The sequence below is a fragment of the Ailuropoda melanoleuca genome, chromosome 5 (assembly GCF_002007445.2).
Source record: "Ailuropoda melanoleuca isolate Jingjing chromosome 5, ASM200744v2, whole genome shotgun sequence".
Taxonomy (NCBI): Eukaryota; Metazoa; Chordata; class Mammalia; order Carnivora; family Ursidae; genus Ailuropoda; species Ailuropoda melanoleuca.
This window is the reverse complement of record NC_048222.1, coordinates 78,579,538-78,591,940: the sequence shown is the minus strand read 5'-3', so window position 1 is coordinate 78,591,940 and position 12,403 is coordinate 78,579,538. Positions and strand designations below refer to the sequence as shown.

The following is a 12,403-nucleotide window of genomic DNA, read 5'->3' as shown; positions in this document are numbered from 1 at the left end:
CCCCACTCCTCAGTTCTTCCCAAGACTCCCCACTCAGCTACCCATCTGATTTCTGGCTCCCCCAGGCTCCTGTGGGGGCAGCCTGCCAGCCTCCCTTCCCCTCCATCCTGCCTCTCCCAGACCTGATCTGCTGGTGCAGTGATGTTCCCTCGTGCTAGTCCATCTCCCATCCACACTGCTTGTGAGTAAAGAGACAAAATAAAGCTAAGGCCAGCGCTCATTCAGCTGTGGGACCCCCCCTCAGCATCCCCAGGACCTTTCAAGCCCCACTGGAGGCCCAGTTGTTTGCACACCAGCTGGGAGAGAGCCAGCGGCGTTCTTCATGTGGCCCAGGAGGGGGCTGCTCTGGGTCCCCACTGGAAAGTCATCCTTGGGTCAGGCGCAGGGGCGAAGGGGCTGGAGCACACACCTGACCCTATCGCCCCTGCCCCGGTGTCACCACACACCCCTCCGTGCTCTTGGTTCTTGATCTGCGCCCAACAGAGCACAATCGATTTCTTCCAGGGTGGTGGCCCAAGGTCAACGTCACCCTCCCTACAAAGAGCAGGTCAAGCAAACAAAACGATCAAACCACAAAGCAAATGGTACAATTTTAATTCATCCACAAGTCCAATCGAAAGAAGGTAAAAGAGTATTTTGCACAAACACGAGGGAGGGGTGGGGCCAAATGGGAAAGGGGGCGGAGAAAAGGAGAAGTAAGAAAAGAGGGAGAGAAGGAAGGGGCAAAGTCAGGGAAGAGAGAGAAAGGGCACAGGGAAGAGAGCAGACTGTGGTCCAAGTCCTGTTTTGGCCTCGTCTCTCCCCTTCTCCCCGACGCTTGGCGTGTTGGCAACACAGCGTCTTGTGCCCGGACTCCCAATAACTTGTTCCTGGACTGGGTCCCAGGTCCCCCCTCAGGGGGGCACACAGCTGTCAGTCCAGACCACACTCACATTAAATAAATTCCAATATACACTGTACAAGAAAGCCAGGCCCATCCCTCATCTTGCCAGCCGCCCACCCCCAAAAGGAAAGCCCTTCCCCAGCCCCTCTGCGCATCAAGGGACCTCCGTGGGCGGAAGAAGAAGGAATAGCTTGGCTCCAATAGATAGGCCTGCCATGTCCATGCATAAAGCCATCGTGACCACTGGGGGACCAGTGTGACCCCAATGGGGCAGGCGGGTGTGAGGAGGGAGCGGCCAGCAGCAGCAGAGCTCCCTCTGAGCCCTCTTTGTCACCCCCTGGCATCTATAGCCCTGAGTCCCCTCTGTCCAGCTGCAGCCTGAGCAGCACAGTCTGGGGGTTGGGGTGGGGAGACGGGGTCGTGCAAAGTGGCAAGGGAAGAAGGACTCCCCGCAGCCTTCCCCCTGAGAAGACCCACATGACCGAAGGCAAGGCAGGGGCCGGGGGCAGGGGAGGGAACACTACAGGCAGGGGCAGAAGACGCAGGCAGGTGGCGCCCACCCTCCATCACTCTGCAGGTGGGTGGGCCAGATTGGCCAGAACTTTGGCCTGGTCTACGGCATCGAGCAGGTTCTTGGCGTCCACGGCCAGGGTGTGGGAGGCTGTGAGCATCTGCCGCTTGCACTCCTCACTCAGGGAGGTCACGGCGTTTTGCTGGGCCAGGCGCATCTTATTGATGAGCTCTGCTAGGTCCTTGTTGAGCAATTTCTGGGTCCCCTCGATCTGTAGGAAAAGCACACAGGAGAGGCTGAGGGGCTGCAGAGCTTAAGCCTGGAGAATGGGCAGCCTTTGGTGTTGGCCGAGGCTGTCTGAGGTTCTCGGGGGGACAGGTCTGATCTAAGCTTGGGCTGAGCCTAAGGCCCCATGTGGGCTGGAGCCAGGTCGGCAAGGACAGACATTGCAGACGCCCCAGACCCCAGCCCACCCCATGCTAGCTCAGTCTGGTGCGTCCCCACAGACTGTCCCTTCACTGCGGCATCCCTTGTGCTGGCCCAAGGTTACTGTGAAGGGTCACGGGACAAGTGCATTTATTCGTTAGCTGTCTACCTTCAAATCGAGAGACCAGGAGGGACCATGGCTTGAGCTGTAGGGTTTGGTTTACCACCATATCCCAGTGCCTAGCACGGCTGAGCGCAGACTCGGCACTCGAGATATTACCAATTGAAACGAACGACGGAGCCATCACGTGGAGGGTAAGGACCGCTCACATCAGAAGGGACGGTTCCAGCTGGGACTCCTCTACGGGCTGCTGGTGCCACCCAGAGGAAGGCTGGGAAATGCCCAAGCCCTCCTGCCTTGTCTCGTCTTGAGCAGTCACAGGTTGTGGGGAAGGTGGTGTGATGCGGCCGTCACCTGTGCTGGGTTGCTGGGAGATGGTGGCTCACGCTGCCTGGCAGGGGGCCTGGGGTTCTGCTGAGCTCCGTGCTGGTTTCCGGGCAGACAACCAGCACATGTTCAGAGGCACTAGTGTTTGGCGTTCAACTACGTTCAGTCTCCTATGGCTGCGGTAACGACCCCTGACCAGCGGGGTGGCTCGAAACAACACAGATTAGTCTCTTCCACTGCTGGAGGTCAGAAGGCTGGAATGGGTCCTATGGGGCTAAAGTCAAGGGGAAGCTGGGCCGTGCTCCTTCTACAGGCTCTAGGGGGAGAATCTGTTCCCTGCCTTTTCCAGCTTCTAAAGGTTGCTGCCTTCCTTGGCTTGCGGATCCTTCCAGGAGCAACATTAGCCCAACTCTGCTTCTGTCATCCCATCTCCTTCTCTGACTCTTACAGGATGTCTGCTTCTGCCACCCTCTTACAAGGACCCCTGTGCCTCACTGCACCCACTTGGATAATGCAGCATCACCAGCCCATCTCACACCTGCCAAGTACCGAACCACAGTACTTGAGCGCACTTAGCCTTACCGTGGCAGGTGTCTTCACTTGCGCACCCTCGTGCGTTACCAAATCACTGCAACTCTCTAAGACTTACATGGGGAGACCCCCCCACCAGGAGGCTGGTGGGGTCCCTGGGCACCACCTCAGCCCCCCTGGGGTCCCGCTCAGATTTGTCGTGCAGAGCCATGTGCAAGAGGCTTGGAGACAGACATGAGGCTGCCTATGGGGTCCTTCCGCTTCTGCACTGTGAAGCACAGCCGGGGCAGGTGAAGGTGAAGGGCAGAAGTGACAGCGGACGACACTGTGTGGGAGGAGCACACCCACCTCTGTCCGGGAGGACGACGGCAAGGAGGGCAGGAGATCGTCCACACTCCCAATGAGCTTCCGCAGGGTCAGGCCCACGTTCTGTGAGAGAGGGGGTAGGGTGACTCTCACCTCTTGCTTTTGGAGAAAGCTGTGTTTCCCCGGGGAAGAGCCCTCCTGGGATGGCACCTGCCCTCCACGACTACCTGGCACTAAAATCCCCCTGACACTTTGCATGAAAGGGAGTCTTTTTGGGAAAGGCACCTGCTGGGCGGACAAGGAAGCTCAGGGCCACCCCCTTCCACCCAGGGCCAGGGTGAGCAGCCTCCACTCACCCTGTCTGCGGCTCTCACCTTCACCACCACCACGTAGCCCTCAGGGGGCAGCTGACAGAGCTCATTCTTGAGGTCCAGCACAGCCCGTACCAGCTCCATGACATTGAGGTACACCAGATCATCGGTCCGGTCCAGGTTGGCTGTGGGCTGGATGGACTGGGGGGGAAAGCAAGTGGCAGGGGGGATGGTTGTGAGTTTGGGGGACACTGTTAGTCTTTCTCGGGCAGGCATGACTGGTGCCAACATAGCCACCAGCCCAGTTTGAAAAGACTTCTCTGAAATAATGGTGCCCTGTCCTTGGGGGTGCTTCCCTCCCTTCTGCTTTCAGGGCAGTGGTTCTCAGAGGACAGTCGGCCAGGGAATCTTAAAAAAATACTGGTCGCTGGTGTCACACCAGACCAACAGAACCATCACCTGGGTTTGGGAGCCGGGTGGTTTTCAAAGCTCCTCGGATGATTCTAACTGGAGCCAAGGCTCACACCCACTGTTCCAGAGTGAGGACTGCCGGCACCTGGTCCCAGACTACTGTAAGAACAGTGTGCGTGTGGGAAGCCAAGGGGGCAGCTTGAGAGAGGAAAGGGTCCACACTTCCTGCTCCTAGGGCTGGGTCAATGAGCTTTCCTCCAGGTCAGGGAGGGGGCACGGGAGATGAGGAGACTGGGCTTCCCCCTTTTCAGGAATTCGCTGTGTGGCCTTAGACAAGGTACTTCTCTCTGGGCTCAGCTGTATAATGAGGATGCAGGACTGGGTTATTTCTGAGGGCGTCTGAAGTCTTCACAGCCCATGGCCTTGGCCTTGTGTCTCGTGGAGCCTTGATTCAAACCCATTACCAGCACATACCTGCGTGGCCAGCCGAGGTGGCTTCTGTGGCGGGCCCGTGAACTCCGCTGCGAGGGGGAGGGAGAGTGAGTGTGTGAGGGGGAGGTCTCGGCCCCCCCGGCCCCTCCCTTCATACCTGCTGATAACCAAGCCAACCCCTCTCCTCTGCTACCGGGAGACCCAGGGAAACGAAGGTCGAAGGTGTTTCCGGGAAGGTGGCTGGGAAAATAACCTCTGGTCTCCCTGGTCCTCCCACAGCCAAGCACTGCTGTCCACTTGATAGAAAAAGCCAAAGTTGCAGTGGCAATGGAGTGGTTACAGCTGGTGCTCTAGCTTCTGCTGGGTGCACACAGGCCCCCGAGCCCACGCTCCAGGGAAGAAACTTTACCCCAGTGCCAGAGCAACTAATGGGGTAGCTTTGTGAGGAATCCCTGATGGTCTGCTTTGAGCATTTGGGGGGCCCAGGAAGTGAAACAGAGACGAAACACACTATTGACTCCACACTTTGAAAAGCAAAGACACGCGCAAGGCCTGTGGAGTTGCTGGAAGAGGGAGCAGGAATGGAAGCCAGAAGACTGTTTCTACTTTCCCTTCGGCCACCAGATAGCTGCGTGACCTGGGGCAGCTCCCTTACACTCCCTGGCCCTTACTTTTCATCTGTTAAATAGGAGGGTTCGCCCAGAAGGGACCTTGGAGCCGACTGCCTGGGCTCTAATCAGAGCTCTGCTATTTACCAGCTGTGTGAATTTGGGTAAGTAACTTGAACTTTCCGTGCCTCAGTTTCATGTCCTTTGTAAAATGGACATAATGATTCATTGTACCTATCCGATTGAGTTGCCGTGGGGTTGTAAGCTGACATTTGCAAGCAACTTGGGCCCGCGCTTGGCTAGCATTCAGCTTCCTGGGACAGTTGTCATTGTCATCACTGTCACCATCCCCATCACCACCATCATCAGCTGCACCCCCCAGGAGGATGGCGATGAACCTGGCTCACTGCCGGCTCTTCCTGCTCCCCCTTCAGCAGCAGTTTCTGGAAAGGCCCTGTGGCCTCGGCTGCTCCCTGCCTGACCTCTCTCTTCCGTGCCCTGGGCCTAGGGAAGAGAGGCATCAGCTGGGGGAGGTGGGCAGAGCTACTGTCCCCTGGGGACACCCTCCAACAGAGTGAGGGGCAGATAGGAAGGAAGGACCACCAAGGCCTCCAAATAAATGCAAGAGGGCAGAGGACCCCGGCAGAAGGGAGAGATGAGAGCGTGCTGAGGCAGCGAGAGGACGGGGGTGGTGGATGGAGCAGAGGGTGAATATCAGTTCCCAAACAGGCCCTGTCTGCATGCTCTGAACTGAAACAGGCGGAGTTTCTGAAAACAGTGAAGAGACCCTGCGGCCTCTGCCATGGGCATCGAGCATGCGTTACGGTTCTGCACCAGAGGTCAAGCGGCAGCTCCCGCCAAAAGGAAGGCGCCAACACTTACTGTAGCCAGCCTCCTTCTCTGGGGTCTGGAAGGGAGGAGAGAGAACATGTCACCAATGCAGCTCTGGGCACACCCGCTGCCGACCTTGGCCTGTTCCCCATACCCTCAGCTGCACGTTTGGAGGCCGGAGGGGCAGGGGGCCGCCCGGGAGCCTGAGGGCCCTGTGGCAGGGCGGGATGCACTATGGGTGTAGATCTAGCGGGAGCTCAGGAACCACCAGCGGGACTTCAGAGCTTCGTGGAGATCACAGTGAGGGGAGAAGTCGAGCTCCCAGGGGCAGAGGCAAAAAGGGAAGGGATGGGCAGGCAGGGAGCCTGGCGCTGGGGTCCCGCTCTCTCCAACACCTTCCCAGGCCTTGACTTTAAGGCAGCCATCTCTCCCGGTGACTTACCAGCGGGGACTTATCGTTCATGTACACCATGGGGTCCTGCGGAGGAGGAAATCGAAGCAAACAACTTAGGATTCTAGAACTGAAAACCCTAAGGACACATGGAGAGCATTCCCTCTCATCAGCTGGGGGCGCAAGAGGACCCAAGGGGACACAGTGGTGTGGACGTGGCTCCCATTCAAGCACTTTTATCACACTGTGTTCAGCAGCGCTGCAGAGAGTGGGGTGGCCCTCCCACCCACGGCTCAGTGGCTGCTCACCAAGGATTTCTCCTCCTGCCTCAGCCACTGGTAATCTTCCACCATCTGCTTCTGCTGCCTGTCCAGGATCTGCCGCATCTTGAGCCTCTCGGCCTCCCACAGCTGCTGGGCCTCCTCTCGGCTGCTGGGTCGGATGAAGTCCTCTTCCTGAGAGGACAGCGGGGAGAGAGGAGAGGACACAATGAGCCCAGTGCCCAGACCCAGGCAGTGGGTCTGAATAGCCTGTGGGAGCCACAAGCCTTGGCCTCGCTGGCTGCTTTCCTTCTTGCAAGGTTTGTTCTTAAATCCACAGCCATGTATGCACCCAGTTACTGGTGTCATGTCAAACCCGAAAGCACAGCACTGAACGTGCATCGTATTTAAACAATTACGGGATCTGCTCGTCCAATTCCATTTTCAAATTACTGCCCTAATAGTATTTGCTCAGTTGGCATTTGTCATGGTTACAGTCACTTTATACATTTAAAAATCCAAAGCCAGCCCTCTGGAAAGCCTTGAGTGCTTATCGCCACCAGAACACTGTGGCAGGGGGTCTGGGAGCTTCGAGGAGCGTGGCGCTGCCTCTAGCCTCACTGTGTGCCGTCCCGCAAAGCTGTCCACGGAGGGATGCAGGGTGAGGGAAGGAGCAACAGCGCGCAGCCGTGTGATTGTGCGTTTTTATGAAAACATACTCTTTACTAAGCTAGTAGTAGCTTGGGTTATCGATCCAAAGGCTAAAAGAAATGCATGAGCTAAGAGAAAAGTGAAGAACGAAATTTAAAGCAATATGGTTCTACAGATGTGCGGTACATGCTTGCTCTCCCTAGCTTTAGTAATCCAACCCACCTTTTCACTCATTTGAAGGGCTCTGGAACTACAGTTTCACCTGGGAGTTCTTAAACAGAAGGTGTTACATGTTTTCTTACTCCTTCTTCCCCCTCAATCTTCCCCAGAGTTCGTTTATATCATTATCTGCTTGTCCCTTCAAACTTTGGCTTTTTTCTGCTGCACACGATCACCTTGGCCTCCTGGACTCATGAGTGCTATTGTCATTCTTTTGATTGCATGAAGCCCTGAGGTGACCTTTGTCGGGGGCAGGACCCTTCTGTGACATCCAGACGAGCAGCCTCTTCAGATCCTTGCTTTTAAAGTGGGCATTTTACATACATGTCACTAGCACAGAATGCTAAAAATTATTCTCTACTTCAGCAAGCCATAATCTCTGCCAAGCCTCTAAAAAAGATTTTCCCCACCAAACCCTTTGAAATACACTTGAATATAACAACACAGTTTCAAATTAGTTACATTGGTCTGTTTTTCCTAGTGCTCGCTGAGCTTCGATCGCGGCTCTTGATTTCTAACACTACTCCCCCCACCCCCGCCACAAGTTAGATTTCTTGCTGAAATATTCTTTGTTGCTCTATTCCACAGCTACTTGTTAAGCAGCTACTATGTGGCAGGCATAGGGATGGGTGCTGGGAGGGCAGTGAGGATAAAATATGCGATGTCCCTGTTCTCACAGGATGAAGTAAGCAACAGTTAGACCAGCATTCTCAACCTCAGCACCATTAACATGTGAGGCCAGATCATTCTTTCTTGGGGGAAATTTCCTGTAAATTGTAGGATGCTCAACAGCAAGTCCACAAAATAGATGCTTTTAGCATCTCCGCAGTTGCAATAAAATGCCTCCAGACATCTCCAAATGTCCTCTCGGAGGCAAGATCATCTCGGCTGAAAGTCTACTGAGTTAGACCTTATTTTAAGAAATAAGTTTCAGGGCATAAGAGTATTTCACAATCATAGAATTGATAAAATAAGTAAGATTTATTTCCCAGAGGCTGATGCTACAAAATGAGGGTATTTGAAGGTTACAAACATCTGCAGTTAAATGTCGATACCTACAAACACAATGGTATGGCTACCCTAGGCTATTGACAAATAGTGACACACAGGAACTAAGTGTCAAATATTCTGAATATCGAGCTAGGAATCTCCAGGTGAGACTAGACTAGACTGAGAAAGACTAAGTACTGGTAGAGGAAGTTTGTAGACTCAAGAAAGCACTGTATAGTTTTGTAAGTGTTAAAGGAAAATTCCCATTACTCAACTGTCTAGGATGTCCAAAGCCTGATCACCATCTCCCAAATATTTTAACATGTATTGGAAAATGTTTTCTTATGTCTTACAATTTCATAATAAAACTCAGGGAGAAAATATGATTTAAAAAATTGATCACTTTAGGGCTTACTTGTCTGCAAGGTACCTCAGATATTCTTATCAGGCAATGGATACTTACACTGCTGGTCACTTTTACAAGGAATCAGGCTCTTGTGGTGTCTTAAAATGACTCTCGAAAGCTGCGACTCCTCCCATAATCTGACGACCCCCTCCCATCTTGCCAGCTTTATTTCTACCTCCAAATGCATCCTCCAAATGCATCCATCCAGCGCCTGTACTTGCCCTGTGGTTTTCCATCACTCAGCCTTGGCTCCTACTGATGCCTCTGCCTCTTTTATCCCCGTACCTGTTCAAGGCCCAGCTGAAAAAAAGAAGCTGGAAAGAGCTATTCTCTCTGAACTCCCACTGCACCTTTGCATTACCTCTGTGCACCACTCCCAGCTTTATGGCTTGTATTACAGGTAAGTGTGCACCTGCCCTATTCCTTCTGGCCGCCTGAAGCTCACCGAAAGCAGAACCCCCTTGTTCTCCCTTCAGCACCTAGGACAGTGCCTGGCAAAGCATTTCTGCACAAGGTAGTTCATTGCATTTTATTATAATTTTAAACCTTCATTGTGAAGTCTTCAAGAGGGAGATCGCTGTCATCCTGACTCTTGTGTGGAATGCCAGATTCCCAGATGAGCCAGGCAAGAGAGTCAGTCAGTAGAAAATTGTTCTTGTGGGGAAACCATGTCTGATTTTTGTTAAAGGCTCTCAGATGCTTTGCAGGAAGCCTATTATACCTTTCCAGAATTCCACCTGAAAGAGGTTTTCTCAGTCTTTCTGATGTATATCATAACATGGATTTTATATTTTTTACCTTTTTTTGTTTACGTAAAGAAACATTCATTATATTCTTTTAGGCAGACCTTCCTTACGACAAGTACTTGTAAATCCCTGACACAAAAGGTCCTTTTTTCCTTCTGCACAGTATGTCTTTATGGAACTGAACAAAGTCTTACAGTGAAGCAGGGATTAGACAAAGGCAGTGCCACCACAGAAATATGCAAAATAGCTTTTTTCTAAAAGGACACATTTTAAAGCAAAACTCACTAAAACTCAATTACGAATAGAGTCAAGGACAGGAAGGTGGAGGAACTGAATGAATGTTGCCTAAATTATAGTGCATACTTAAAAATGCAGTACTATTATTGTTAAGTATATGTTGAGATATAAATTGGTTAAATTAATTTAAAAGAGGAAAATGAGCTAGATCAGGGGAAAATGTAGTCCACAATAGATCTTGCTGCCTAGAATTCTAAGTTACTTTATACATTTCAAAATTTTGCTAAATTAAAAATAATGGCACAGAATATATCAACATAACTTTCCCATATTTTTCACATCTATTGTAATAAACGTGGAGTTTTTCCTAAAACTTTTAGAGTCATGTATACTGAGCCTGAAATATACATGTATACAGAGTTAGAACTAAAATAATGCCTTTGGTTTGTTTTGTCATGTATCAAGACTCAGTTTAGTAAAGTGAAAAGTGGTTATCTCTTTTACAAGCAAAGCTGCTTTTTTTTTCCTTACAAGACTTCACAATTAGAAGCTAATCCATGAAGTACTCAGGGCCTTATTGGCGGTTACACAAAGACGTGACTGGGAAGGGTGGTTTAGCCCCGCACTAACCCCCAAGCTCCTTCCAATACGACATCAACTTTTACAAAAGCAGCAGGAGTACAGCCACAAGGAAACCTTTCCTTTGACTAAGGAGAGATTTAGCAACCGAAGCAATCAGGCAGGAAGGGCAGAACTGGGCAGAGCCTCCAGGATCTTTTATTCTCTGGCACCATCAGGCTTGGTTGCCCTCTGCCCACAGGCCTCCACACTACTCCCCAGTGCTCAGAAAAGGGCCCTGAGACACAGCACCAGAGTATGGACAGGGGCAGGTCCAGTTCCAGCTGGTGTCCTTGGGAGCAGAGCCTGACTCAGCCCCCAGCTTCCAATGTGTTTGCAAAGGAGAGGGAGTTACAGAGCCCCTTGGTGGGCTGACTGGTGCATTAAAGCATGGAGGGCCCCTCCTGAGCTGGAGGATGTGGGGTTCCTGGTGTCCCAGACACCTCCCTCTAGCAGCCTCCTGAGTTCGGGCTAGGACCCAGCATGCAGAGCCCTCTTACCCGCATGCTGTGGCGCTTGAAGACATTGTGCCGGTGGAGAGGTGGGGTGTGCAGCGAGTTTACAGGAGATGGATACTCCATAGGGCTGGTGAGCGTAGGTGAGCTGGCACACAGACCCTCAGGGACCTATTCACGAGAAGCAAAGAAGCACCAGCACAGGGACAAGACAAGAAGGTGGACAATTAGCTGCTACAAACATGAGCACAAAGAAACAATAATGGGCACCACTGGAGACACAGGACTTATTCTTCAGGATCTAACTAAGAATGTGGTGTGGGCATTTCATTGGTCTTGTTTGGGAGACATGGCAGGGTGACACACACAGCTCTTGGCTAGGAGTCAGTGAAGCCCCTGTGGCCTCCAGCCAATCATACGGCACTCTGCGTATAATGGGGTCCACATATGTTACTGACCTACTGAGTCCATGTCTCCTCCTTCAGGACTCTTCAGAAAGGAGTTCTATTCCATAAGCATGTTGCAAACTGACAGATATGATTAGCTCACAGAAATGTGTGTGTGTTTGTATTTAATCACTATTTTAAACAACACAAAAAGGTATGATTCTTTGTAGGAATATTGCTTCTATCTTCTGCATCAATGTTTTCTTCTTCACACAGCAAGGTTTTATCTGTTAGTTCTTGGTTGGCCTTGTTTTGGTACTGGAGCATTTCCTTGAGAAATATAAGACCATGGCACACCACCTTTCTGTAAGGAGCACCAGATAAATGGACATTGTTTCTACTGGTTGAGATGCCCCATTGTTGAACAGTGACTGAACTGAGGGATGTAAGAGAAGAAAAGAGATGGGCCTTGGTTCCCTATGACTGAGATGCAGGACAGAGACACAAGACAGAGACATTCTCAGACAGGGACCAACATCTTGGGAAGATCCCATGGTTGGTAATGATGCAGGCATGAGGAAAGCTCCGATGGAACTTTGCTCTCAGCTTCTGGCCACCTGGGTTTTGCCTAAAGTCTCCATGGGGAGACCCAGAGAGCAACTCCATTCTCTGGGGGAACATCAACTGTCCCCAACTGCCTGAAATTCCTTCTCAGAAAGCTCTGCTCTTGGTAGGGGACCAGGGAGTCCTTGGGCATAGAGAAGTAGCTATAGGCAGGCACACAGAACAACAAACACTATGGACAGATGGACTGAGCTTAAGGCAAGTCTTAGCTGAGGACAGCCTGGTAGAATTGCATTTTGATTCTTTTGATCTCTGGGCACTCTGAGTTCAAATTCTCTTATGGGTACCAAAGAAGAGTCAATGTAGAACATCTCCATAACTCCATTGCTATTCCTCAAAGGCACAAGAATGGAATTTCAGGAAGGTCCAAGATGAGGAATGGCCCCAAACTTTCCCAGCCCTCTGGTTACATGTTTACCTGGAACTGTAGCTTGGGAGCCAGAAGGTTGGTTTGTGGAGGAGGTCTATACTTGGGCCGGCTGGGCTGGAGAGAAAACACAGAGATGAGTCAGACCATGCCTCTCTTCTTGAGTGAGCATAGCTCACCAAGGGAAATGTTGTGTTGGACACAGGTCAGACTTATTCAGAATGAAGGAGAGAGATGAGGGGAAAAGTTATCATTAAAATTTGCATTCACTTACTGAGCACCCATTATGTGCTGAGTGATGAGAAGGTACAAAGAAGCCTGTCTCTCTGCCCTCCTGGGGGACATCACTAATTGA

The 12,403-nt window shown here is 51.6% G+C and overlaps 1 protein-coding gene across 9 annotated transcripts in view; it reads right to left on the bottom strand.

The window, feature by feature from the left end:
• Nucleotides 1-570: 570 nt before the first annotated feature.
• The window catches only part of PTK2B (protein tyrosine kinase 2 beta), a 121,799-nt gene continuing 109,966 nt past the window's right edge, over nt 571-12,403 (bottom strand). For 8 of the 9 annotated variants that reach the window (XM_019794326.2, XM_019794327.2, XM_034661325.1 and 5 more), the window contains 9 exons: nt 12,100-12,165; nt 10,717-10,842; nt 6,398-6,544; nt 6,141-6,176; nt 5,750-5,774; nt 4,302-4,348; nt 3,480-3,617; nt 3,148-3,228; nt 571-1,665 (listed from right to left, as the gene is read on the bottom strand). In XM_019794326.2, coding sequence (XP_019649885.1) covers nt 1,450-1,665; nt 3,148-3,228; nt 3,480-3,617; nt 4,302-4,348; nt 5,750-5,774; nt 6,141-6,176; nt 6,398-6,544; nt 10,717-10,842; nt 12,100-12,165 — 882 coding nt within the window. In that variant the 3' untranslated portion in view covers nt 571-1,449. The remainder of the gene's footprint in view (nt 1,666-3,147; nt 3,229-3,479; nt 3,618-4,301; nt 4,349-5,749; nt 5,775-6,140; nt 6,177-6,397; nt 6,545-10,716; nt 10,843-12,099; nt 12,166-12,403) is intronic. The other variant, XM_019794328.2, reaches the window with a different exon arrangement.